At 32.5% G+C, this 26854-nt stretch overlaps 1 protein-coding gene, 1 long non-coding RNA gene and 2 pseudogenes across 3 annotated transcripts; all 4 read right to left on the bottom strand.

The window, feature by feature from the left end:
* Positions 1-1802: 1802 nt before the first annotated feature.
* On the bottom strand, positions 1803-4073 carry LOC146956614 (uncharacterized). Its single transcript, XR_015020458.1, has 2 exons — positions 3912-4073; positions 1803-2012 (listed from the first exon to the last, which is right to left on the bottom strand). It is a non-coding gene; the product is annotated as an uncharacterized LOC146956614 (long non-coding RNA).
* Positions 4074-9241: 5168 nt separating this feature from the next.
* On the bottom strand, positions 9242-12596 carry LOC146956613 (uncharacterized; annotated as a pseudogene). Its single transcript, XR_015020441.1, has 2 exons — positions 10156-12596; positions 9242-9756 (listed from the first exon to the last, which is right to left on the bottom strand). The product of XR_015020441.1 is annotated as an uncharacterized LOC146956613 (transcript).
* Positions 12597-12634: 38 nt separating this feature from the next.
* Positions 12635-14139, bottom strand: LOC146956612 (uncharacterized; annotated as a pseudogene).
* Positions 14140-15922: 1783 nt separating this feature from the next.
* On the bottom strand, positions 15923-19244 carry LOC146956611 (uncharacterized). The gene is made up of 3 exons (XM_085729960.1): positions 18838-19244; positions 16693-18416; positions 15923-16437 (listed from the first exon to the last, which is right to left on the bottom strand). The coding sequence occupies exons 2-3, from the start codon at positions 18355-18357 to the stop codon at positions 16267-16269; spliced, it is 1836 nt and encodes a 611-aa protein (XP_085586086.1). The 5' UTR covers positions 18358-18416; positions 18838-19244; the 3' UTR covers positions 15923-16266.
* Between the last annotated feature and the right edge of the window lie 7610 nt (positions 19245-26854).

The raw sequence follows: 26854 nt of genomic DNA, 5'->3' as shown, positions 1-26854 counted from the left end.
ATTGGCTTTACCCGGATGATAATTCAAACCAAAATCATAATCCTTCAACAATTCTAGCCACCTTCTCTGCCTCATATTCAACTCCTTTTGATCAAATAAATATTTCAGACTCTTATGATCACTAAACACTTCAAATCTGGAACCGTACAAATAGTGCCTCCAAATTTTCAACACAAAAACCACAGCAGCCAACTCTAAATCATGTGTAGGATAGTTCTTCTCATGTATCCTTAACTGTCTCGAAGCATAAGCTACTACCTTGCCATCTTGCATAAGCACACCGCCTAAGCCCAACTTAGACGCATCACAATATACCACAAAAGGTTTATCTGGCTCTGGCAAAATCAAAATTAGAGCCGTCGTCAATCTTCGCTTCAACTCATTGAAGTTATTCTCACACTGAGCATCCCACACAAAAGCTTTACCTTTACAGGTCAACTGAGTCAATGGAAGTGCCAACTTCGAAAATCCTTCGATAAATCTTCTGTAATAACCAGCCAAACCAAGAAAACTTCTAATCTCCGTAACTGACTGAGGAGTCCCCCACTGTGATACCGCTTCAACCTTCGACAGGTCTACAACAATACCACTACCAGAAATAATATGGCCAAGGAAACTTACTTCACTTAACCAGAACTTGCACTTTGACAGTTTTGCATACAACTTCTTTTCTTTCAGCACCTGTAAGACAATCTTCAAATGTTCTGCATGCTCTTCTTCATTCTTAGAATAAATCAAAATATCATCAATAAATACAACAACAAACTTATCCAGAAAAGCATGAAAAATTCTGTTCATATACTCCATAAACACACCAGGCGCATTAGTAACACCGAAAGGCATCACTTTATATTCATAGTGTCCATACCGTGTCCTAAAGGCCGTCTTCTGCATATCTTCATCCTTCACCTTAATCTGATGGTAACCTGACCTCAAATCAATTTTACTAAACACGCGAGCACCCACTAATTGATCCATCAAGTCGTCAATTCTCGGAAGTGGATACCTATTCTTTATCGTCACTTTATTCAACTGACGATAATCTATACATAATCTCATGCTACCATCCTTCTTCTTAACTAGCAACACAGGTGCTTCCCAAGGTGGCACACTTGGTCTTATAAACTTCTTATCAAGCAAGTCTTCTAACTGCTTCTTCAACTCTACCAACTCCGAAGCTGACATACAGTAAGGAGCCATCGACACAGGCTTCGTACCCGGCAGAAGATCAATTGAAAATTCAACCTCCCTCTCTGGTGGCATATCTGGAATCTCATCAGGAAAAACTTCAGGAAATTCATTCACAACGGGAAATCTATCAATTACCGACTGATTTTCCACATACAAATACGCCATTAAAGAAAACATCAAGTCTCCATCATGTTCTAACTGCTTCAGCTGCTCAGTAGTCAAAAACTCTGCTCCACTTTCTTCATCGGCAGAAGAAAAATACACCGACTTATTAAAACAATTAATATGAACATGGTTGTGCTCCAACCAGTTCATACTAAGGGTTACACAACAAACAACAAACAGGACAACAAGGACAATACAAAATTGTCACACAACACTACTAGGCTCGACACGACTCTACTAATTGGCCGGACGGACCGACCTGCTCTGATACCAATTGTAACACCCCGTTCTCCCAACAACGTAATATTAGTTAATTTAATCAGAGTAACCACACAACGGAGTGTCACACTGCTAATCAAAATCTCATAAATAAGAAATATCTATTTATTTAAAATCAACGTTTAGAATATCTTAATAAACTGCAGCAGAATAATTCTTTAAAAATATAGTTTCAACCAAATTCAACATCAATGAAAATCTTGGCACAAAGGCCTCAACGTAATAGACATTACCCTCAACAATAATAAATCCAACAACGAGGTCTTTTCAAAATATGATACATAAAAGAAATGAAGAAGACATTCGCGATGATCCTCATCCTAATATGTATCAGAGCCCTAGACACTTGAGCCAATCAACCTACAAGCCATCATTACCTGCACATTACCCACGGTCGAGGCAACATATACGCAGAAGGGGGTGAGATACTTATCCAATAATAATAATATATAATTCATCAAATTAATGAAACAACGAAGCATATCACAACAGGCATCATTAATAATGTATATAAATAAATACATAAGCAACAACATAATTATTTTCAACAACAAGATACAACAACAACAACGTTATCCACAACGACACCGATAACTCGACTATTCGACAACGACAACAACTCGACAATGCTACAACGACAACAACAACCCAACAATGCTACTACAACAACAACTAATGCATCATGCAGGTGGTACCAATCTACGCGCGTTGAATGCTAAGCATTCCAGGGCATAAGCCCCCAACCAATTGGATGGTTAAAGCATCCCAGGGCATAAGCCCCCAACAAATGAATGATAAACATTCCAGGGCATAAGCCCCCAACAGTTGAATGATAAACATTCCAGGGCATGAGCCCCCAACAGATGTGAGTATGCAATTGGACTCAACTTGTGTATATCAACATACAACTTCAACAACGACCACAACAATAACATATGTGCCTAAAACATTTATGACACACTCCCCAACTTCGACATCAGATGATACAACAACGTCAACGACGGAAAGGAAACAAGATAGCATAATAGAATGCATTAACATCATTTAATGAATGAATTACATCAACATAATTGTCATATAACATCATAATATTACTCATAATCAATTATCATCATATATTTAACCACTTCAGACATCATAAACATCAACATTACTAATCATTTACTATCATACTATTATCATCATCAATCATAAACAACATCATCATCAAAACATCATCATCATCAAGACATCATCATCAATAATCATTTATCATCATAACAACTACAACAACATCTATGACAACGACAATGTGCATTATTTACTATAACTCAACGACACAATAATTTTCAACAATGGAACAACAACTTTATTATCAACAACTAGCATATATATAAATCAATTACATTCATCTCAAAGTCTAAAACATCCCCCAAAAGCAATTAAGTTTTGATCAATAGAACATAAGTCAAATATCCATAAAACACCTCAACTAAATCCCTAACACTTAAGTTTGAAGTTGGGAAACCAACCATAAGTTTTTGGACTAACTTGGGATTAGTTATGCTAATTTTTCTTAAGGTTTTCTGAAGACCCACCTGGACTATTTTTATCATAACTCAAAAACTATGAATCATTTTCATGTCAAACAAAAACCATTAGAAAGCTAACTTAAATATCTACAACTTTTATGTTTACACCGAAAGCTAATTCAACACGGAAAGGGGTGAAAAAGACACAAGAACGCAACAATCGAAGTTCTGACAGCATGCAACGAAAACACAACAAGCAGTCACCCATGAGGGGCTGCCTTGCTGCGCCCAGGCGTGGGAAGGCAGTAGCCACCTGCGCTGCAGCTCTGTGCAGTCCCATTTTTTTTGGGTTTCACCGTTTCGTGCATAAAATTCAAACCGTTAAGCGGATTTCAGTGCCGTTTTCGCCTACACGCTCCTGACATTTCCCTCTATCATAATCTACAGAAACATTCAATTTTCCACCACTCAAAAAAAATCGATTTCCCAACCTCCCATAATCACTTGTCTGTAGAACAATCAGACACCGACGTTTCAATCGAAAGTCCCAATTTTCAATCCTTGATTACCCAAAATACGTTTCAACAGAAGTTTCAGGTTCAATTAGGCAATATAGCAATCAAATAACATAGAAACATGCATCAACAACACAATTCATCATATTATAGCAATTAACCTAAAACTTTCTAACCCTAATACCAAAACACCACAATCATCAAAAATCAGAATTATACATATTATTAGTGAAAGGAATCCCACCCTTACCTTATCTCAGCAAATTCTACAGCAAAAATGGTTGGATTCTCTCTTCCTAGCTCTTCTCCTAGCTTCCTCTTCCTTCTCTCAAAACCAGTTTCTAAAGTTTTTACGTGAAAATGTTTCTGCCTCCTTTTCTTTCTTTTTTTCTCCCAAAAACTATAACCTCCCCTCTTTTCATTTAACTCTCACTAAACTCACATAATTACTATTTAATTCCCTTTAATTAAAATAAATAATAATTCTATATTATTTCTATTTCTCATATTATTTCCTCAAATAATAAAACAATATTCATTCAAATAAAACACAACTCCATAAATCATATAATAAAATAGCATCACACCATATATCACATAAAAATCATATAATATATATATTTCACATAAAATCACATATATATAACAAATAAAGTCATATAAAATAGGGTTAATTATGTTTCTAGTCCCTATAAAATAGTGACCTTGTAAGTTTAGTCCCTACTTAATTTTAATAGCATTTTTAGTCCCTAATTTTGTTTTTCTGCACTGAGTATTAGTCCCTACTCAATTCAAATTTGTTTAATTTATGCTTAAACTCTTTAATTTTTGAACAATTTTTTGCAGACATGTTTAGAACATTACTAAAAGTTCGTCCGCAAAAAATTATTGCAAAATTTGATTTCTACATCCAGATTTTATTACTTTTTATCTTTAACTTTTGTCGTTTTAAAAAATTCATATTTAATTCATTTCATGTCAGAAAATTCTAAATTTTAGTAAACGAACCTTTCAGTGTTCTAATCTTGTCTCAAAAAAATCGTTCAAAAATTTAAGAGTTTAAGGATAATTAATCAAACTTTGTTTTAGCAGGGACTAAAATTATAAGTAATTTTTTTGATAGGGACTAAAAATGCTATTAAAATTAAGTAGGGACTAAACTTACAAGGTCGCTATTTTATAGGGACTAGAAACATAATTAACCCTATAAAATATTCACACATCTACTAAAAATAATAGAATTAAAATGGGGCGTTACACCCTAACTTTCCCAAAGTTACGATTTTGGCCCCCTAAGAAGAAAAAAACTACAAATAATGTCAATATTTTTTATTATTGTGGTTGTAACCATACATGCCTTAATGTGGGTCCTCCCATGCAACCAATGATAAAAGAACGCAAACAACAAACTCAACCACGCATGATGGTGATTCGACTCTAACATAAATGATGGTGATTCAACTTCCGTCACTGTTAATCAGCATGAGAACACTCGCTCTTGTGCCAAGAAAATTTGACACCCATTTTTCTTTGCAAAATAACAAATACTCTTTGTATAATAACAAGAGAAAAAAGAGACAATAAGATCGTGATGTAAATATAAAAGAAAAATTGTCATAAAATAGTTACATAAATTTCATTTCTCTAGTAAAAATTAAAAAAAAATTGGAAAATATTTTCAAGGGTGCAGCACATGAATTAGGGACATACTGTGACAAAGAGAATGTGCATTTAATTCGCTTTAAACATAGAAACGATTAAAATTGCATTCTCATTCTCATTCCTCTGATTCACAGTACATCCATAGTACATGTGGACCCCAAATGCAATCGAATTTGTACCAAGTTTGCTGTGATGAATTGCTCAGACTCACTTCTCTTTTTATATTGGATATTTGCTCTGTTTCTTTCTTCATGTTCCGATGTGGGACTTTTAAAGCACTATCATAATATAAAACATGACCATTCATTCTTTCCTTTCATTCTTACTGTAATAATTTGAGAATCTAGTTTAGTTTTCCACAACAAACTAATGCTCACTTTTCACCTTTTTCTCTCATTTACCTTCTTTCTTTTATTTTCTCTCAATTTCTTTTTCTTAAGGCAGGGATGATATAGTTCGAACCATACAAAAATAAAGTGTTATGATGGTCATCCTGTTGCATAGTGAAAACTTGTCAATTATTTAAAAACTAAAGAAAGTAATTACAATATTATAGATGTTTGGATGTCAAAGTTATAACAATAAAATTTGCTTAAAAATAATATGAGATTATTAACACATTTAGCAAACACAATTGTTCACAGTTCACATGCTCTTTTGCCTAGGTTCCAGTGTTAATATGAGATTAATAACAATGTTTAAAAATACTAAAGAAGAGTAATGGAATATGAGATATAAACAAGCATGAGTAACTAAATAAACTCACAAGCACTCGCCTTTTGTATCAACTGTAAGTGGACATCCCTCATCCCAACCACCACAGTCACCATTTCTGGTTCTAGGCCCACCATTTATGTGAACTCTGTCTTCATTACTCGACAATTATTCGAGCAAAGAGTGAAACTCGTTCATACATTCATCTTCCCAACAAGCGGCAAATCATCGTCAGAAATCTCACGACCCTTTCGACTGTGTTGTCTAAGTGAAACTGATATACATAGTCCAAAGTCTAATCATCTGTTGAGCCTACTACCTTCCTCAATTTTTCTACGTAAACCTATTTGTGATCGTCCACGACAAAAAATAAAATGAGGAAACCCTCGCTTCCATGATCATTGGATCATTCCCTGAGATAAGTAGAAGTTGAAGACATCTAATCAGAAAAACCAGAGGTGGCGCTAGAAGTGGAAGCAAGCCTTTAATGGACAGGGTTGGATCCATAGTTATGATTTTGCGCAAAGTGTTGTTTCTTTTTGAAGTTTATATGATGAAGGTATACTTATACCACTAGAAAAGACCATCATAGCATATCAATCCTTCAGCATCAGAAAAAATCGTCCTGTTCAAATTGTCATTTCTATATGAATGACCAAAATTCGAGATGTTTATCATTATCTTGCTCTCCATTACTGCACCTAAAGTCCACTCTTCTCCGTTCTCACTGGCCAGAGGAAAATCTAAGAAAAAGAATTCCATCAGAAGATTTATCTGTATTTAAGCTTTGTTATTGCTCTTGAACTCATAGGTATGTTCCATTGAGCTGCTTTAACTGCAAATTTATGTACCAACTTGAAGTATCGACAAAGATATTTCGTGTTCAAGCTCACAATATGCTTTAGGATCCTATTGTCAAGTCCACTAACATGTCGAAAAAATAAACCCTTGAAGAAAACACTACTGATTTGTGATTGTAGAGCATTTACATGTATAGATGAATGAAAATTTGACCTTTTAATCAACTTGTTTAGCTGAGACTTCTAAGAGTCTTTGTGTTCAGTGAATAGTGCTTCTTCTGTAGGAACAACATTCAGTGCTTCCGCTTCCAAAGTGGTTATCTTCTTCACCTTTATTACGAGTGCCTAAAGAAAATGTTAAAGGAAAAAATGCACAAACATTAGATGATGATGATGCTTCAATAGTTATCTTCTTCGTCTCTAGATAGATCATAATAACAATCAAGAACTGCAATTTAATCTAAAAAATAAAAATCTTAAAAAACTAGTTTTAAAGAGTGCAACGTTAAATTCCTAAATTTTGACCGATGCTCTCTAAAGTGAATTAACAAAGTGAACAATATCAAGTTTGTTGCTTTGAAGCCCCGGACAAAGCTTTAGGAATACAACAATGCACACTAAAGTGAACAGTGAGAATATGAAACTCTGTTTAAAAAAGAAAGGCTCCCTTCAGATTTATATTCTACATTTGCTATTTTTCTCTCTACATTTTCCGATGTGGGACTTAAAACACTGTAGTATGTGTTTTGGGTCATTGTCACTTCCTTTTTTCTTATGGAAATAGATTCGTGGACACTCAAAATCTTTTAACAACTTGAGTGAGAAAGAGAAAGAGAAAAAGAGGGTAATGTGATAGATATGATATGTCAGTGATATGATAGGAAAAGAGAGATAGAGAGAAAATGAAGTGTTGACTAAATGTAGGAAAATAAAAGGTATCTAAATATCATTGTTTTTTCCTTTTAAAAAAAATCATTGTTTTTCTTCTTAGTGCAATATACATATTTAAACATGGAGACAAAAAACGCAAAATTGGATGTAGCGTTACTTGCTTTGATATTGTTTATCATGGGGCTGATTGGTTGTTGTTATTATCATATAACTCAAGTAGAATGCAATACATTTTCATGAATGCTTGAAACACATTGAAATAGATTGATACTTCTGTTCAAGAAAATTTTATATCTCGCCTAATTTGTCCTTGTCGCACCCCTTTAATGCAACAACTTGTCATCAAACCATTCAGAACATGCCAATTTTGGCGCGTTGTTAGCAAATTAGGCGTCCGTGGATCAATTTATCTACATTACTAGAATTGGTATCAGTGTTTATCAACTCTATATCCGGTTGTGATTCTATTAGTATAAATTGTAGTTAATGTATTTAATTGGTGTTTTATTACATTCATCATAAACCTTATTGCAAATGGAACAATTATGATCTTGATTGAGACACATTCTAACAACAAATTAACTACATTCATAATCCTAATATGCTATTAGAGTTTATCTGTTCGAGTTATCCACCATATTATTAACGCACCAAGCTCAATAGTGCGAAACATGAAGGGTGTATTGAGAAAAACAAGACACGCGTTAAAAAGATAGGCAGGAGAGAAAAAAATAGATAGTTACACTAGAACCTCTCACCTTACAAGCCGATTATGCAAGATAAGCTAGTCTCAATATAAAAAACCTAATAATATTAGTGCAGTAAATTAGTAGAAGACCATGATTTTAATAGATTTCTTGCTGGCAGCAAAACTGATGGTATTCCTGCTTGTTTCATTCTTGATGATTTGCAGTAAAACCTCACAAAAATCAAACCTCAGAAAGGATGGGCCCAAGCAACCAGAGAGCAAAGATTTCAGTATAAAAAGCAAAACAAATATAGCACAATTTCAATAAAGAACCTAAGATACTTTTCTTTTTGCTAATAAGAACCTAAGATACTAAACAAATAAAATAATAAAAGATTGATTATTATTGCTAGTTTCAAACCAGAATACAAAATAGAACCAATATATGCTTAATCAAAAGTAGTACTTCCAAAAAACTACATTTTCATAGTAACACTTAAAAGTTGACAAAGTGATTGTGTGTGCGTATCTTGCTGAGATTAGAATAAATATCACATTCTATCACCACCTGCTAAAAGGTAGAAATTAGATAACAACAATAAACTTAATCACATTCTGTAGAAAATTTCAAGCATGTACCTTATGAAATGCCTGAAATAAGTTCCTCGTGCAAGGTCCTATCAAAAGATAAGTAATTCTGGAAAAGAAAATCTGTAAAACGTAGATAAAATGTGCATGAAATTGTTGGTCTTATAATGAACTAAATGAAAGCGAGGCGAATTTGCATACAACTAGCCATAAATATGGTTACAAACACTTTCTCAATTAGGTGCTAAATTCCACTTCTCATTAACAAATATGAGAAACACTATCTCAATTATACAATTTACCAAATTATCTCCAACAAAGACTTTTACATTCTATCCTCTTCAACAAAAAAGAATGAGGAAAAAGATGGTTACAATTGATCATGTCTATGAATTGTCAAAAAAGACAAACATAGCTAGTTTTCCTAAATATGATAACATCAGGTGGTATGAAAAATAACAACCCTAAACATAGGAACAAAACCTGAATCACATAAAAAAACCAGACTCTTCTCTCGAGTTGCATTTATAATACAGTAAGAGAACTATGGCTGTAAATTAACTGTGTTTTAATTACTTGTACTATGACAGCTCCTGTGCACTGTTTGGCCGAAGAGTGGGACTTCGCATATGAATTATAGCCACGGCTATGGAGAAAGACTGTAGTGCAGAAAGAGGTTGGTCAAAATGAATATAATATAGACCGCCGTGAACATTTACCATCCTTAAGGCCGGGCTGATATCGTTCGAACCCTGAAAGTTATATTAAGTAATTGTCAATTATTTAGAAAGCAAAGAGAGTAAATAGAAGATTATGGATGCATGAATGTCAAGAATATAACAATAAAAAAGGCTAAAGCATACGAAAAATATTGCCGTCAAATAACACATTGTGGGATTATTATTGCATTAAAATTAAAGTTTGGTAGTGGTCATCAACTCTAGCAACGAACAAAGCATTTCCCATTTTCCCTACTATAGACCTCCTTCTGATCATAGTTGATGATCAGAAGAAGGTCTATGTAGAAAATGTATCATTGAGGAAAAACACAATACAAAAGAAAGGAAAATCATATTTATCAAAATCAATTATTTACTGACATTGTTTAAACATAATAAAGAAGAGTAATAGAATATGAGATATAAACAAACCTGAGTAACTAGATCAACTGACATGCACTCGCCTTTTGTATCTACTTGAGACAGAACCTCTACTTTGCTAGATCTTTTCTGAAGGTAAGGGGACATCCCTCATCCCAACCACCACAGTCGCAGTAACCACCAGATCTCCATCTATCTATCAGACTAGACGGACCACCATTTCTGGTTCTAGGCCCACCATGAAGGCCTGCGGGAATCAGAATGCTCATACTCGATGAGCAGTCATCATTATTTTGGTTACAACTTTCAGAATTTATTTACGCCGGATTTGTTAAGAAATTTTAATCCCCGACCTCCTATTTTTTCCGGCCTATTACAAGGATGATGGTCTTTTATAACAATGGCAGCCATCTCAGATTTTGGAGGAACATTAGTGTTTAATAAATTAATTTGTAGATCCCAAGGACAACTCTCTACTACGTCACCTGATCAAATAAACTTCGAGTTGTTTTGGTGACACCTTTTCCTTTAGTCCCCCTGTTCTTCATCTGAATAAATATTCTGATGTGTTGTCATAAATCTCAATGCAATGGAATAATGTGAGCTCTGTCTCCATTACTTGACAACTATTCGAGCAAAAAGTGAAACTCGTCGATACATTCATCCTCCCAACAAGCAGCAAATTATTGTCAGCAATCTCAAGACCCTTTCGACTGCCCTTGTTTAAGTGAAACTGATACACATAGTCTACCCTTATCATCTGTTGAGTCTACTACCTTCCTGAATTTTCTACGTAAACCTCTTTCTTATCGTCCGCAGAAAAAAATAAAATGAGGAAACCCTTGCTGGGTTCCATCCAACAGAACAAGTAGAGCTGGCGCTAGAAGTGGAAAGCAAGCCTTTTATGGACAAGAATGGATCTGTAATAATGATTTTGCGCAAACGGTGTTGCTTCCTTGTCGAGTTTATATGATTAGGATATACTTAAGTCACTAGAAGAGACCATAAAATCATAGCGCATCAGAAAAGTTGCACTAATACCAATGTTACAGAATCACCAAAATCAAAGACACGATTCAATATATTTATCATACTCTTGCTCTCCATTACTGTAATTAAACTCCACTCTTCTCCGATATCAACACTTATAATAACTACTCCCTTGGTTTCAGTCACCACAGGAGTAATGCCAGAAGTATAGATTGAATGTTATTGCTATTTTCGTGCAGCAATGCAAAATAGGACCAATATATGCTTAATCAAAAGTAGTAATGCCAGAAGCACTGCATTTTCATATTAAACACTAAAGATTTAACAATTGTCCATTTGTGATCATATTTGATCTAGTTTAAAACTTAACAAAGTGGTTGTTTGTGCATATCTTGCCTCTAGTGAATTCTCCGTGAAGGATGTACTTGTTTGAGTTTGTCTATTCATATAAGTATTATGAGACAATTTGAGAGAGCTTAAGAAAACACCTTAAGAAATTTTTCATAATATTTTTTTCAGCTTATTTTTATACGTTTATGTAAGCTTATTATAAGAAGTGCTTCTGTTGTACGCAACAAATAAGTTGGTTACCCAAACAAGGCCTAAGTGTGTGAACTTTACGCCGAAACTGTTAATAAAAAAAACGAATAGGCCTAAGGTCCCATCAATAGTTTACTTGTACTAAAACAACAGAAGAACAAGGTTCATTCAGCCTTCCCATCTATGAAGCCCGATACATACCGATACGATACCGATACAGCGATGATGGTGATTCGACTCTAACATAAATGATCCAATACGGCGATGATGGTGATTCGACTCTAACATAAATGATGGTGATTCAACTCTAACATCTTGTCACTGTTAATTAGCATCAGAGAACACTCACCCTTGTGCCAAGAAAATTTGACACTTAACCCCATTTTTCTTTGCAAAATAACAAATACTCTTTGAAGAATAACTATACGTCTAATTGTCATAAAATAGTTATATAAATATCATTTCTCTAATAAAAATTTAAAAAAAATTGGAAAATATTTTCAAGGGTGCAGCACATACATTATGGCTTGATTGTGATCCCGAGAAGGTGAATTTATCTCGCTTTAAAAATAAAAACGATTAAAATTGCGTTCTCTCTCGTCTATCAAAATCAAACCATAGTGCATGTGGACCCCACATGCAATTGAATTTGTACCAAGTCTGCTGTGATGAATTGCTCAGACTCACTTCTCTTTTTATATTGGATATTTGCTCTGTTTCTTTCTTCCTGTTCCGATGTGGGACTATAAAGCACTATCATAATACAAAACATGACCATGCATTCTTTCCTTTCATTCTTACTGCAATAATTTGAGAATCTAGTTTAGTTTTCCACAACAAACTAATGCTCACTTTTCACCTTTTTCTCTCATTTACCTTCTTTCTTTTATTAATTTCCTCTCAATTTCTTTTTCTTAACGCAGGGATGATATACTTCGAACCATACAAAAATAAAGTGTTATGATGGTCATCCTGTTGCATAGTGAAAACTTGTCAATTATTTAAAAACTAAAGAAAGTAATTACAATATTATAGATGTTTGGATGTCAAAATTATAATAATAAAATTTGCTTAAAAATAATATGAGATTATTAACACATTTAGCAAACACAATTGTTCACAGTTCACATGCTCTTTTGCCTAGGATCCAGTGTTAATATGAGATTAATAACAATGTTTAAAAATACTAAATAAAGAAGAGTAATGGAATATGAGATATAAACAAGCATGAGTAACTAAATAAACTGACAAGCACTCGCCTTTTGTATCAACTGTAAGTGGACATCCCTCATCCCAACCACCACAGTCACCATTTCTGGTTCTAGGCCCACCATTTCTGTGAACTCTGTCTTCTTTACTCGACAATCATTCGAGCAAAGAGTGAAACTCAGTTCATACATTCATCTTCCCAACAAGCGGCAAATCATCGTCAGAAATCTCACGACCCTTTCGACTGTGCTTGTCTAAGTGAAACTGATATACATAGTCCAAAGTCTAGTCATCTGTTGAGCCTACTACCTTCCTCAATTTTGCTACGTAAACCTATTTGTGATCGTCCACAACAAAAAATAAAATGAGGAAACCCTCGCTTCCATGATCATTGGATCATTCCCTGAGATAAAGTAGAAGTTGAAGACATCTAATCAGAAAAACCAGAGGTGGCGCTTGAAGTGGAAGCAAGCCTTTAATGGACAGGGATGGATCCATAGTTATGATTTTGGGCAAAGTGTTGTTTCTTTTTGAAGTTTATATGATGAAGATATACTTATACCACTAGAAGAGACCATCATAGCATATCAATCCTTCAGCATCAGAAAAAATCGTCCTGTTCAAATTGTCATTTCTATATGAATCACCAAAATTTGAGATGTTTATCATTATCTTGCTCTCCATTACTGCACCTAAAGTCCACTCTTCTCCGTTCTCACTGGCCAGAGGACAATCTAAGAAAAAAATTCCATCAGAAGATTTATCTGTATTTAAGCTTTGTGATAATTTCTCTATGTTTGTTGCTCTTGATCTCATAGGTATGTTCCATTGAGCTGCTTTAACTGCAAATTTATGTGCCAATTTGAAGCATCGACTAAGATATTTCAAGCTCACAATATGCTTTGGGATCCTATTATCAAGTCCATTAACATGTCCAAAAAATAAACCCTTGAAAAAAACTCTACTGATTTGTGATTGTAGTGTAGAGCATTTACAGGTATAGATGAATGAGAGTTTGACCTTTTAATCAACTTCTTTAGCTACTTCTTTAGCTGAGACTTAAAAACTAGTTTTAAAGAGTGCAACATTAGATTCCTAAAGTTTGACCGAGTCTCTAAAGTGAATTAACAAAGTGAACAATATCAACTTTGTTGCTTTGAAGGCTCGAATGAAACAGAAGGAATGCAATAGAGCACACTAAAGGCTCGCTTCGAATTTATATTCTACATTTGCTATTTTTCTCTTTACATTTTCCGATGTGGGACTTAAAACACTGTTGTATGTGCTTTGGGTCATTGTCACTTCCTTTTTCCTTATGGAAATAGGTTACTGGACACTCAATCTTTTGACACCTTGAGTGAGAAAGAGAAAGAGAGGGTAACCTCGTAGTTATGATATGTCAGTGATGTGATAGGAAAAAAGAGAAAATGAAGTGTTGATTAAGTGTAGGAAAATAAAGGGTATCTAAATATCATTGTTTTTTCCTTAAAAAAAAAAAAAATCATTGTTTTTCTTAATGCAATATATACATATTTAAACATGGAGACACAAACACGCAAACTTGAACATGGCGTTACTTGTTTTGATATTGTTTATCATGGGGCTGATTGGTCGTTATTATCGTATAAATATAACTCAAGTATTTGTAAACACATCAAATTAATCTTTCAATTATATTAAAACTAACTTGATGTTAGCCTGTGTCGCATGTTATATGGTAGAGTAGTTTTAGTTTAAGACTTACTTTCAAGTATAAGGTTATATATCGCTATTGTCTCTGTTATTATGAATGATATACCTAAAATATTTGAACATGACTTGAGATGGATATGATCTTTGATTATTCTATTCTAATCCTAATCTTAAACAAAATGAAATGGTGATAGCTGCTGAATGATGTCGTTTCTAGTGTTGCTGTAATTGTATTACTCATTCAACATAAATCCAATGCTTACAACATATCTTCACTAACTTTAGGAATTAATATTCCCAAACTCGGTTTCTCGTATACTATGACTTGAAATAGATTCATACTTCATTCAAGAAAATTTGACATCTCGCTTAGTTTGTCCTCGTCGCATTCCTTCAATGCAACAACTATGCAAATTAGGCGTCGGTGGATCAATTTGTCTATATTACTATAATTGTTATCGATTTGTATCAACTCTATATCGGGTTGTGATTCTATTAGTATAAACTGTAGACAATGTATTAAATTGGTGTTTTAGTACATTCATTGTAAACCTTATTACATATGGACTAATTGTGATCTTGATTAAGATACATTTTAACAACAAATTAACTACATTCATAATCCTAATATGCTATAGAGTTTATCTGTTATCCACCATATTATTAACGCACCAAGCTCAATAGTGTGAAACATGAAGGGTGTATTGAGAAAAACAAGCCACGTGTTAAATAGGCAGGCAGGAAAGAAAAATATAAATAGTTACACTTGAACCTCTCACCTTACAAGCCGATTATGTAAGATAAGCTAGTCTCAATATAAAAACCTAATCTAATAATATTAGTGCAGCAAATTAGTAGAAGACCACACTTGCAGATTTGCGGTAGAACCTCACAAAAATCAAACCTCAGAAAGGATGGACCCAAGCAACCAGAGAGCAAAAATTTCAGTATAAAATGGAAAGAAAAAAATATAGCACAATTTCAATAAAGAACTTAAATTTTTTTTTTTTTTTTTTTGCTAATAAGAACCTAAGATACCAAACAAATAAACTAATAAAAGATTAATTATTATTGCTAGTTTCAAGCCAGAATACAAAATAGGACCAATATATGCTTAATCAAAAGTAGTACATCCAAAAAACTACATTTCCATAGTAAATACTTAATCACATTCTGTAGAAAATGTCAGTCAAGCACGTACCTTACGAGATGCCTGAAATGAGTTCCTCGTGCAAGGTTCTATCAAAAGATAAGTAATTCTGGAAAAGTAAAGCTGTAAAACGTAGATAAAATGTGCATGAAATTGTTGGTCTTATAATGAACTAAATGACAGCGAGGCGAATTTGCATACAACTAGCCATAAATATGGTTACAAACAATTTCTCAATTAGGTGCTAAATTCCACTTCTCATTAACAAATATGAAAAACACTATCTCAATTATACAATTTACCAAATTATCTCCAACAAACCCTTTTACATTCTATCCTCTTCAACAAAAAAGAATGAGGAAAAAGATGGTTACAATTGATCTTGTCTATGAATTGTCAAAAACGACAAACATAGCTAGTTTTCCTAAATATGATAACATCAGGTGGTATGAAAAATAACAACCCTAAACATATGAGCAAAACCTGAATCACATATAAAAATCAGACTCTTCTCTCAAGTTGCATTTATAATACAGTAAGCGGACTATGGCTGTAAATTAACTGTGTTTTAATTACTTGTACTATGACAGCTCCTGTGCACTGTTTGGCCGAAGAGTGGGACTTTGCATATGAATTATAGCCACAGCTATGGAGAAAGACTGTAGTGCAGAAAGAGGTTGGTCAAAATGAATATAATATAGACCGCCGTGAACATTTACCATCCTTAAGGCCGGGCTGATATCGTTCGAACCCTGAAAGTTATATTAAGTAATTGTCAATTATTTAGAAAGCAAAGAGAGTAAATAGAAGATTATGGATGCATGAATGTCAAGAATAATAAAAAAGGCTAAAACATAAGAAAAATATTGCCGTCAAATATAACACATTGTGGGATTATCTACTGTTCGCATACCCTTCCCTCAGATCCAACGATAATATAATCTGAGATTACTAACATTGTTTAAACATAATAAAGAAGAGTAATGGAATATGAGATATAAACAAACCTGAGTAACTAGATCAACTGACATGCACTCGCCTTTTGTATCTACTTGAGACAGAACCTCCACTTTGCTGGATCTTTTCTGAAGAACAGTAAGAGGACATCCCTCGTCCCAACCACCGCAGTCGCAGTGACCACCAGATCTCCATCTATCTATCAGACTAGACGGACCACCATTTCTGGTTCTAGGCCCACCATGAAGGCCTGCGGGAATCAGAATGCTCATACTCGATGAGCAGTCATCATTATTTTGATTACAACTTTCAGAAGGCGATGCGGTTTTATTTACTCCAGATTTGTTGAGAAATTTTAAGCCCCAACCTCCTATTTTTTCGGGCCTATTACAAGGAAGATGGTCTTTAACAACAATGGAAGCCATCTCAAAATTCGGAGGAACATTAGCATCTAATAAATCAATATGTGGATCCCACGGACAACTCTCAGCTACGGCACCAGATCTGTTAAACTTCGAGAGTGTTCTGTGTTTTGATGAAGGATTAGTTCTGAAAACTTGTGACACCTTTTTCTTTAGCCCCTTGTTCTTCATGTGATGAGAATACTCTGATGTGTTGTCATAAACTTCAAGGTTATGGAATAATGTGAACTCAGTCTCCATTATTCGACAACCATTCGAGCAAAGAGTGAAACTCGTTGATACATTCATTTTCCCAACAAGCGGCAAATCATCGTCAGCAATCTCACGACCCTTTTGACTTCCCTTGTTTAAGTGAAACTGATACACATAGTCCAAAGCCTTATCATCTGTTGAGTCTACTATCTTCCTCAATTTTGCCACGTAAACCTCTTTCTGATCGTCTGCGGAAAAAATAAAATGAGGTAACCCTCGCTTCCATGTACATTGGATCATTCCCTGAGATAAAGTAGAAGTTGAAGACATCCAATCAGAACTAGTAGAGGTGGCGCTAGAAGTGGAAGCAAGCCTTTTATGGACAGGAATGGACCCGTAATTATGATTTTGCGCAAACGGTGTTGTTACCTTTTTGAGATTATACGATGAAGATATACTTAAACCGCTTGGAGAGTCCATAAAATCATAGCATATCAATCCCTCGGCATCAGAAAAGTTCATCCTGTTCAAACTCTCCTTTCTATCTGAATCACCAAACTTCTTAAGCAAAGCACTATTCAATATATTTATCATACTCTTGCTCTCCATGACTGTCCCTAAAGACCACTCTTCTCCAGTTTCAGAACTTATAACTACTCCCCTGGTCTCCATGGCCGAGGGACAATCAAAGACAAAAGATTCACCTGTATTCAAGCTTTCTGATAAAGTCCCTATGTTTGTTGCTCTTAATCTCAAAGGTATGTTCCATTGAGTTGCTTTTACTGCACGGTCATGTACCAATTCGAGACAGTGACGAAGATATTTCTCGTCTGCACTCACCATATGCTTTGGAATCCTATTGTCAAGTCCACTAACATGTCGGAAAAATAAACCCTTGAAGAAAACTTTACTGATTTGTGATTGAATAGCATTTACAGGTATTGATGAATGAGAGTTTGACCTTTTAATCAACTTCTTTAGCTGTGACTTTGAAGAATCTTCATGTTCAGCTGATAATTCTTCCCTATCACTGCACAAGTCAACCAATGAATCCTTTTTCCATTGGCCCTCTTTCTGAATCCATAAACTTACATTTTCCATCTTCTTCTACCTCTACAATTCAAGATTAATGACTACAACCGTGTCTCAAAGTCATTGTCCTACAAGAAAAAATACACTTTAAAAAATGATAACATACCAACAAGAAAATTGTATGCAAAATAATGAAGAAAAGGTGAAAAACAATGGTTTACTTACCTGTCCTAAAACAACAAAATATATTTAACTATCTCTATTATTTATGACCAAAATGAAAAGGCAAAGATTCTTTACAATAATTAAGGATTAAGAAAAGAACAAACCTCAATCATCCCATAATTTATAACCTTAATCCCAAAAGACAAAGTCAACCATGTTCTAAAAACATAAATCAAACCAAACAGACTAATCCATACAAACCAAAGGCTAGAAAGTTGTCCAATAAACTATTAAACAAATTCAATAAAGAAATACAAAAAACAAACACAAAAGCAACAATAATAACAATAATATAATAAACTAATAATAAAAAAGAATATATACCTGCTTAATTACCGGATTAATTAAGCTGAAGTTGGATCTGGAGAAAGAAAAAAGAACCTCAAGAAACCCACCAACAAGTTGAAGAGAAGTAGCTGATTTTTCACACAGAAACAGTTTAAGAGCTCAAAAATTGAGCTTTTTTAGTACAAGGAAGAAAGGAAAGTAGAAGAAAACAAAAATGAGCACATGGGAGGGAAAGAAAGAACATTAGCAGTATTAGCATACAACAAACAAAGTACAGTAACCACCGCAAACAAATACTAGAATCCTACAACTAGGTTCCAAAATACAATTTTTCTTATAAAAAGGGAAATTAACTAAACTTAAACCATATTAACCAAAACAACGGTGAAAGTGAAACAATGAAGACAAGAACATGGGTAGGACGCGGTTGTGAATGAAGGACTAGTACAATGATGTGGATCTTCACGGATGTTTGGTTTCACACATTAACCAAAGAATCAGGACATAAAGTGGGACCCACTTAGATGTTGTTGTTAAGGACCAACAAGAGTGTAGTACGTATCTATAAACAAATCCAACATGGAAAGAGAAATAAATTCAGAGAAAGTCACAGAGTTAATGAGTTGGTGCGCACGATAAACTCTATGTGGGAATGTAATGTAATGTGACTCCACTAAAGCCAAAGGTGGTGCTGCCACTACTTGCATATGCTTCCTCACCTACAAATATTGAAATATTGAAATTTAATTCAATGTCTAAATAAAAAAAATTATATTATTAAAGCACATAAATTATATTCAATTTTTGTACCAAGATAAATAAATTCTTTTAAAAAGGATAGTGATACATTTTACTAGTGTTAGTTGGAATCAAGCTCGTTAGTCACAATGTGCACCAATGATTTGTGTATTAAACATGAATTAAATACTTGTATTGCTAACAAGTGTCCTTAGAGCACTGGTTAAGAATTTTAAATTAGAAATAATTGGTAAGTTTTATGTAGAAAAAGTTATTTTTTCAAATTTCAATGTGTTGAATGCATCAATCCCAATACAAAATTTCTTCTTTAAACTTCTTAACAAGTGTCTTAAGGGCACTTGTTAGCATTTTGCATACTTTAAACATCTAAATGTTTCATTAAGAGTATAGCTTCTTGATGAGTGTCGATAAAGTTGTAATATTGTTTTTGTTTCGGGTCATGTTAACCAATGCCCCCGGGGCACTGGTTAAGAAAACCAAAAGAGAAAATTTTAAATAAAAAAATACTTTTTCACCTTTTAATGCACTGATTACACACCTCTCAATGCAAATGTTACTATATTTGACCCATTAACCAATGCCCCAAGGGCACTTATTTGTTTCTTTTGAGTCATAACCCTAGGGTTTGTCTTAGATGGAGGGTTTTGATGGGGAGATGAGAAGAAAATGTTTTTTAAAATGTTTTAAAAAAATAAATTAAATAGAATTGAATTATAATATGAATATTTATCATAGTATTCTTTAAATAAAATGTTGACTTAGCCGTACAAAACTCTCACCTCCAAAATCTTCCAAAGCTCATCTCAAATATACCCTCAAGATTAAGGTTATTTATGTACATGTTAAGAAAATCAATAAATTTTGTTACATTAATTTGATCGAAGTATTTATCTTTGTTCTATCATATTTTTTTTATGTTTATCATTTTTTATTAATTAAAGTGATATTTATTGTTATTATTCATGCATCTTTTGCCATTATTATAAGCAAAAATTAACATTTTAGATTTATTCATTAAATAGGATATGTGATATATAATAAAGATCATATACATCATTAATTAAAAAAATATAACAGTGACTAGGTGTATAATTAAGAAAAATTAGTGACTATGCCCTGTAACTTATGAAGTTATAAAAAATTTGGTTTTGTTGAGGCAATATCTTATGAACATTAAAAATATTGAGTTGCAACGCCGCCCAAGAAATGAATAAACAAGAAGGATGAATATGACTGCAATTAATGGCATCCAGATCAATAAATAAACTAACGGAAAGAAGAATAAGAATGTGTCGCACTGTCATGTCATGGGTGAAACAGTGCAACAGAGCATGAGCGTATATAATATCCTTTTTTTTTTTTTTTTTGACCAAAAATATCCTATGTGTTGTGTTGTGTTTTTTTTTTGAGAGAATGTGTTGTGTTGTGTTGTGTTATGTAAATATGTAAATGTAAATGTAAATGCAATCCTTATTATGGTCAAGTGTTGTTGTGTTGGTCAATAGGCATGCAAAGGTACATATGTACTTGACCATTTCCACGTTAACCCATCCTTTCACTTTCTCTCTCCATCACATGTGAAATAAAATTGGACCTCTTTACCAGTTTTTTTACCAAAATGTTTAAAGCTTTTAAATGAAACAGTTATTCATTTAAAAATCAAATATAATAAACTATGTTATGTTTTAGCTTACTTATAGAGATATTAACTTATAGAGAAATGTTAACTAATATTTTCGGAGCACGGGTAAAAGATATTAAACGATAATTTTTATAAAAGTTTATGTAATAAAGTGTATTGAAAATTGAAAAAAGTGCAATAAAAAATAATTACTTGATTTAAAATGTTTAAAGAGTGCTCCGATGGTACTTTTTAATAAGACATTATCTTATATATTCTGTTGTTTCATTAAGAAATGAATTTATAACTAGCCAATTATTTGACCAAAAAATATAATAATAAATACTCACTCTATACCAAATAATAAATGATTTTGTAAAGAAACAGTTTTAAATTATAAGTAATTTTACAATACCATTAATAAATATAAGCATAACTTTATCTAACATGTGTTGTAATGGTTTCTCCTTGTGTTGAAAAATGTGACCGTTTATCTCATTTAAAATTACTTAGATACATGATAACCAAATCAAATGTAAAGAAATAAAGATTTGGAGAAACCTCCCAAATGACCAAATTGAATGAAATGATCTTATAACAAGATGCATATCTAATGCCTAACAAGATGTCATATACTCCCAATGAAATCACAGCCCAAAAACATATGTTCAATGCTTTCTTCCACACTGCGTCCACTCACACAAGGCTGAGAAGTAGACTAAATGATACCTCGCCTAACCAAGTTATCCTTGGTAGGAATCCAATTTCGTAGTAAAAGCCATGAAAAAGAAAACTTTTATCGAAAGAACTTTATTCCAAGTAATATTAGTAATGTTGTAACGGTCAGTCAGCTCCATCTGAAACAACAAATGATAAACTTCGTTGATTGTGTAGCCTTTAACCGACTCTAAGTGTCATATTCACCTCTCCTCCACACCATCATGCATAACATTATTATTTAACTGAACATATCGCTCTCCCACCACCTCTTCCTCCCACTCATACAACCTCCGTCATCATTTTCATGCCTCACCCCCTCCACACACACCCCAACCTAAAGAGTACATCTCAGCAACCGTCATCAAATGGTTTCCTACTAAACCAAAGAGACGTCTGAATCTATCACGCAAACGACCACCCTCCAACCATACATTCGTCCAAAAAAAAAAGCAAATTAGCCGCATCATCTACAACCCGCCCCAAATGGTATTCAAACCAACTACCCAATCTCAACCTCACACCAAATTGATTTTAACCTTCTTCCTTAATTCACCCGCCTTCCTAACAGTAACGTGCAACTAAAACTTGATACCACAAATACCCTCAATCCACATACATCCTCGTTTGTTTTGTAGGGACTGAATTGTTTTTTAAACTATTTTCATGACTAAATTGTTGATTTTTTTATTGTTGTAAAAACTTACTATTCTCTTTTTTATAGTGATTATGATAAGGACTACGTTGATCTAATTTATCTTAACTAACCTTACTGAATGTTTTTATTTTTCTCAGAGACCAAAGCAGATCTTATAATATTTTTCAAGGGCTAAAACAATCATCTTTTATTTATTATTTTAGTAGAAAACGTGAGTATCTATTTATTTACTATTATTATACATGTTTTTATATATAAGACTCTTTTGTAAAATTTTGTTGTATTTTTTATAAAAGAATGAATAATATTGACATATTTAATATAATTATATAAAAATTGTTATTATTAATCTTTATATATTTTTTTATCAAAATGAAGTATATTTAGGAACATATCTAGTTATTATTAAGTTGGTTCGAGACTTTGCTGTAATCATGAATGACCTACATAAATGGTCTTTGTTTTCTTTATATGAACTATAAATTGGCTTTTAGAAGCCGAAATTATAGAAAATTGCACTTATTACAAGGGGATACAACCACAGATGGGTACCTTTTTCTTCTGACTTGATAATTTAAATTACGGAAATGCTAACCCGGGGCACTGGTTAAAGATATGAAAAAGGAAATTATATAATAGTTAATGCATTGAATTAGTATGCTTAACCAGATGGGTATCTTTTATGGTAATAATTCTCTTTTATGGTATGCTTAACTAGTGCCCCGGAGACATCGGTTAGCAGGACGCTTTAAATTATATAAAAAAAAATTAAGAAACTCAAGTGTGAATTTTTTTATTTTATTGTTTTGACAAGTCCAGTGTGAATGTAATTCTCATATCTTTCTACGTTTCCTTTTTTTTCTTTCTTCTTGAGATTATATAGGTTGAATCTCTAATTACAAAGCGGTAAAAAAGATATTGTATTTGAAAAGATCTTGGATTCGAACCCTACTAATACATTCGAACTCCACTAATACTTTTGAATGAAAATAATTATAAATTTATTTATAAATTTACAAATACTCTTTGAATTCAATTTTATTTCTTACTTTGTGGAGTGAAAAACCGTCCTTTCATCCTAAATTTTTGTAACCAAAAAGAAAAATATGTTGAACCTTTCGCATTTAATTATATATGCATGCAGTATACTATTATAAAAGAAAATTATAAGAAAACTGAACTTTGTCAAAAAAGAGAAACTGAACTTGTTAAAAATTAGAATTTCTTCACTTCTAAAAAAATTAGAATTTTCCGGTGCGCTAAATAAATTAAAATGGTTGTGCAATTTTTTCATAAATAAATTAAACTTTTTCTCTGTAGCAAAAAACTATCTAAACTTTTTCGACATAAATAAATTTAAGAGCTTTAAAGGTACAATGTTTACTTTGAACTTTACACCCATTATCGGTTAGTACATCTTTAACCTACACCACATGATAATTAATAAATTAATTGTAAATGTATTTTAAAATAGCAAAATTGTATTTTTCTTTTTCTGAAGAATTGCAGTCTATTTTATGTTAACAAGTGCGGATGGCAGCTTTGAATGGCCCCATTGACCAAGGATCGTCAAATGAAGGTGTCAGGGGTTGGGTAATATGTTGACCTTCCATGACAACAAACTACTTTAAAAAGTGTAAGAGTGTGTTTTCTCGAAGTAACTCTTCTTCACAAACACGATCTCAAATAAATTTTGTTTGAGGAGATGATAAAATTTAAAAGAAAAATAATTTTGTTTTTTTTAAAGAAAGAAAAATAATTTTGTTGTGTTATTTGATATTATTTTTAAAAAAAAAATTATCTTTATGTGTGTGGGTTCAAGTAAAATGCATTTAAAATTGTGAATACTCTTTCCGGTTACGTTTATAAATAAAATATAATTTTTTAAATAACTAATAAATTTTAAAAGACATTTTTTACTTATAAAAATTATCGAAGTGAGTATGTAAGAGTTGGTTGTTTTCCCTTTAGATGCTTAATTGAATTTTGTTTTCATAACATATTTACTTTATATTTTTAGTGTTTATTTATTGTCTTAGTTTTTTTTAATGTTATTTATATGTACGAAGAAAACTACTCCATTCGTTTCAAAATACATGTCCAAGTCAACCACTTCACATATGTCAATGCACAATTTTGACTATTAATATCTTTAATTATCTAAAGTAAAAAATTATAAAAATTTAATATTTTAAAAATATTTGTCGAGACAAATCAAACAACATTTTACATGCTAATATTTGTATTTATAGATTAGTTAAAAAGTATGGTCAAAGTAAGTCAAGTGAATAGTGCACATTGCGAAAATTGGACATGTATTTTGAAACGGATGGAGTAATAAATTTTAATGAAATTAATTATTTGACTTTTCTAAAATATATTCAAAACTTAAATGCAGTATAGTTCTATTTTGGTCAAACTATAACATTGGTTTTTCTGTCCTTAATTTTTTATTTCTTGATCAAGTGAAATTAATGAAATACGAGGTTCAAATCTCGACCATAACATATATAATAAAATATTTTTACAAATTGAATTAAACTCACAGGATTTATCTTTCTATTTCTAATTGTGTAATAGTAGTATTAGTCATCTATGTTCCTACCACGACATATATAATGTATTTTATAAAAGCAATGCATGTGAAATCCACATATGATAAAAGAAAGTGTTATAAAAGCAGCATCTCAATTAACACCTATTTTTTCTTTTTCTTTTTACAACACGATGACATGTCTCGTTAGCATAATGTTAAATAGAAAATGATCCATTATGGATGATCTAATACCATATAATTTGTCAAAAGCTCAGCAAGAAAATACCATACAGTTGGACATCAGTTTTTTGAAAGCAATTGGACGTCAGTTTTGGCATGTTATTAAGTATGAGAGTATGTGGAGTGGCTTACGAACGTTCTCATGACACTTTCCACATGATTTTTTTATTATGATGCGGAATTATTTTTTATAAGAATGACTTGAAGGTTTCTGATTTATCAATACATGTTTTTATTAATTTATTTATTGTTTATAATTTATTTTAATACTAAATATTGACATTATTTGAATTTTTAAGATAAAAAAAATATTCAAATCAATCGCTTGGTTGTGGTCCGGGGAAATCATAAAATATAAAACTTTAAAAATGTAGTATATGATAATTTTGAGAGTGGTGAATCTAGTCCGTGATGGAACTTGGAGAATTTAGAAGTCAAATGTGTTGACAAAATATTTTGGAGATTAAAAAAATTGATTATTTTTTATTGGAATTAAAATAAAAGTTTATAACTTTATAAATATAAAAACAACATATTTAACCTTAATACTAAACAGTTAATTATTTTTGGCTTTATAGATAATACTCTCTTTGTCCTTATTTCATAAACACCCTTAAAATTTGTTCCTAAATATAAATACTCTTTCGATATTTTTTAAGAAGTCAAACTAGTCCGACGAAATTGATATCAAGGGGAAAATAAAAACAATATTCAAGAGTTCGACCGCGAGATATTGAACATTTTTTTTTTGTGTTAACTCTTTGATTCTTAAAAAAACAGTCTTAGTTATCTGGAGTTCGGCCTCAAGATACATAATTATTTGACCAAAAAATTGAACTCGTGTTCTCCTAAACGATTCGTCGACTGATAAAACTCATTAACTATTTGAACTTGATCACTTAATTTACACAAATCTCGACTTAGTAATTACTACTATACATCAAAGGAACATTTTATAAAACATTACCAAATTTTCTTAATGGTAATTTGTCGAGAAAAATCACTATAGCCCTGTCTTCCACAATTTCCTTTTAGTTTCTTTTGGTACAATCTTCCGCAATTTCTTTTTCCACCTTCTTTTATTAATTTTGTCCATTTCCTTTCACAAGATCGGGATAAAATAAGAGTATTTATGGAATCATCTAAGATTACAATAAACATGAAACATCCTCCGGAAGAACTTGAGTTGAATAAACAGGAGTCTATCCAATATTGTCCTAGAGAGAAGACATGAGTGACCAAGATTGATAAGAAAGTCTCCACAACTAGGGTTTTGTTACAATACAATGTTCCAGTCACAACTATAAATAAAAATTGATCAAACAATATTGATGTATTTGATTTAAATATTAAACCAAATATATTAATTGCTTTTTTACTAAATTTGTTTATGTTCGAGATCGGGTTAAATATGAAAGAGGAAGATTATTTTCCACTGGAGGAGTTGTTAGAATAATTGTGATTGACAAATAAATGTAAATTTCAGGCGTAGCCGTCTCCCCAACATCCATATTGAATTTGA

The sequence above is a fragment of the Medicago sativa genome, chromosome 1 (genome assembly GCF_051527215.1).
Source record: "Medicago sativa cultivar Bolivia chromosome 1, Bolivia_mono, whole genome shotgun sequence".
NCBI classification, from domain to species: domain Eukaryota; kingdom Viridiplantae; phylum Streptophyta; class Magnoliopsida; order Fabales; family Fabaceae; genus Medicago; species Medicago sativa.
Note: the sequence above shows the minus strand (reverse complement) of the source record. Positions and strands in the feature narration are given on the sequence as shown.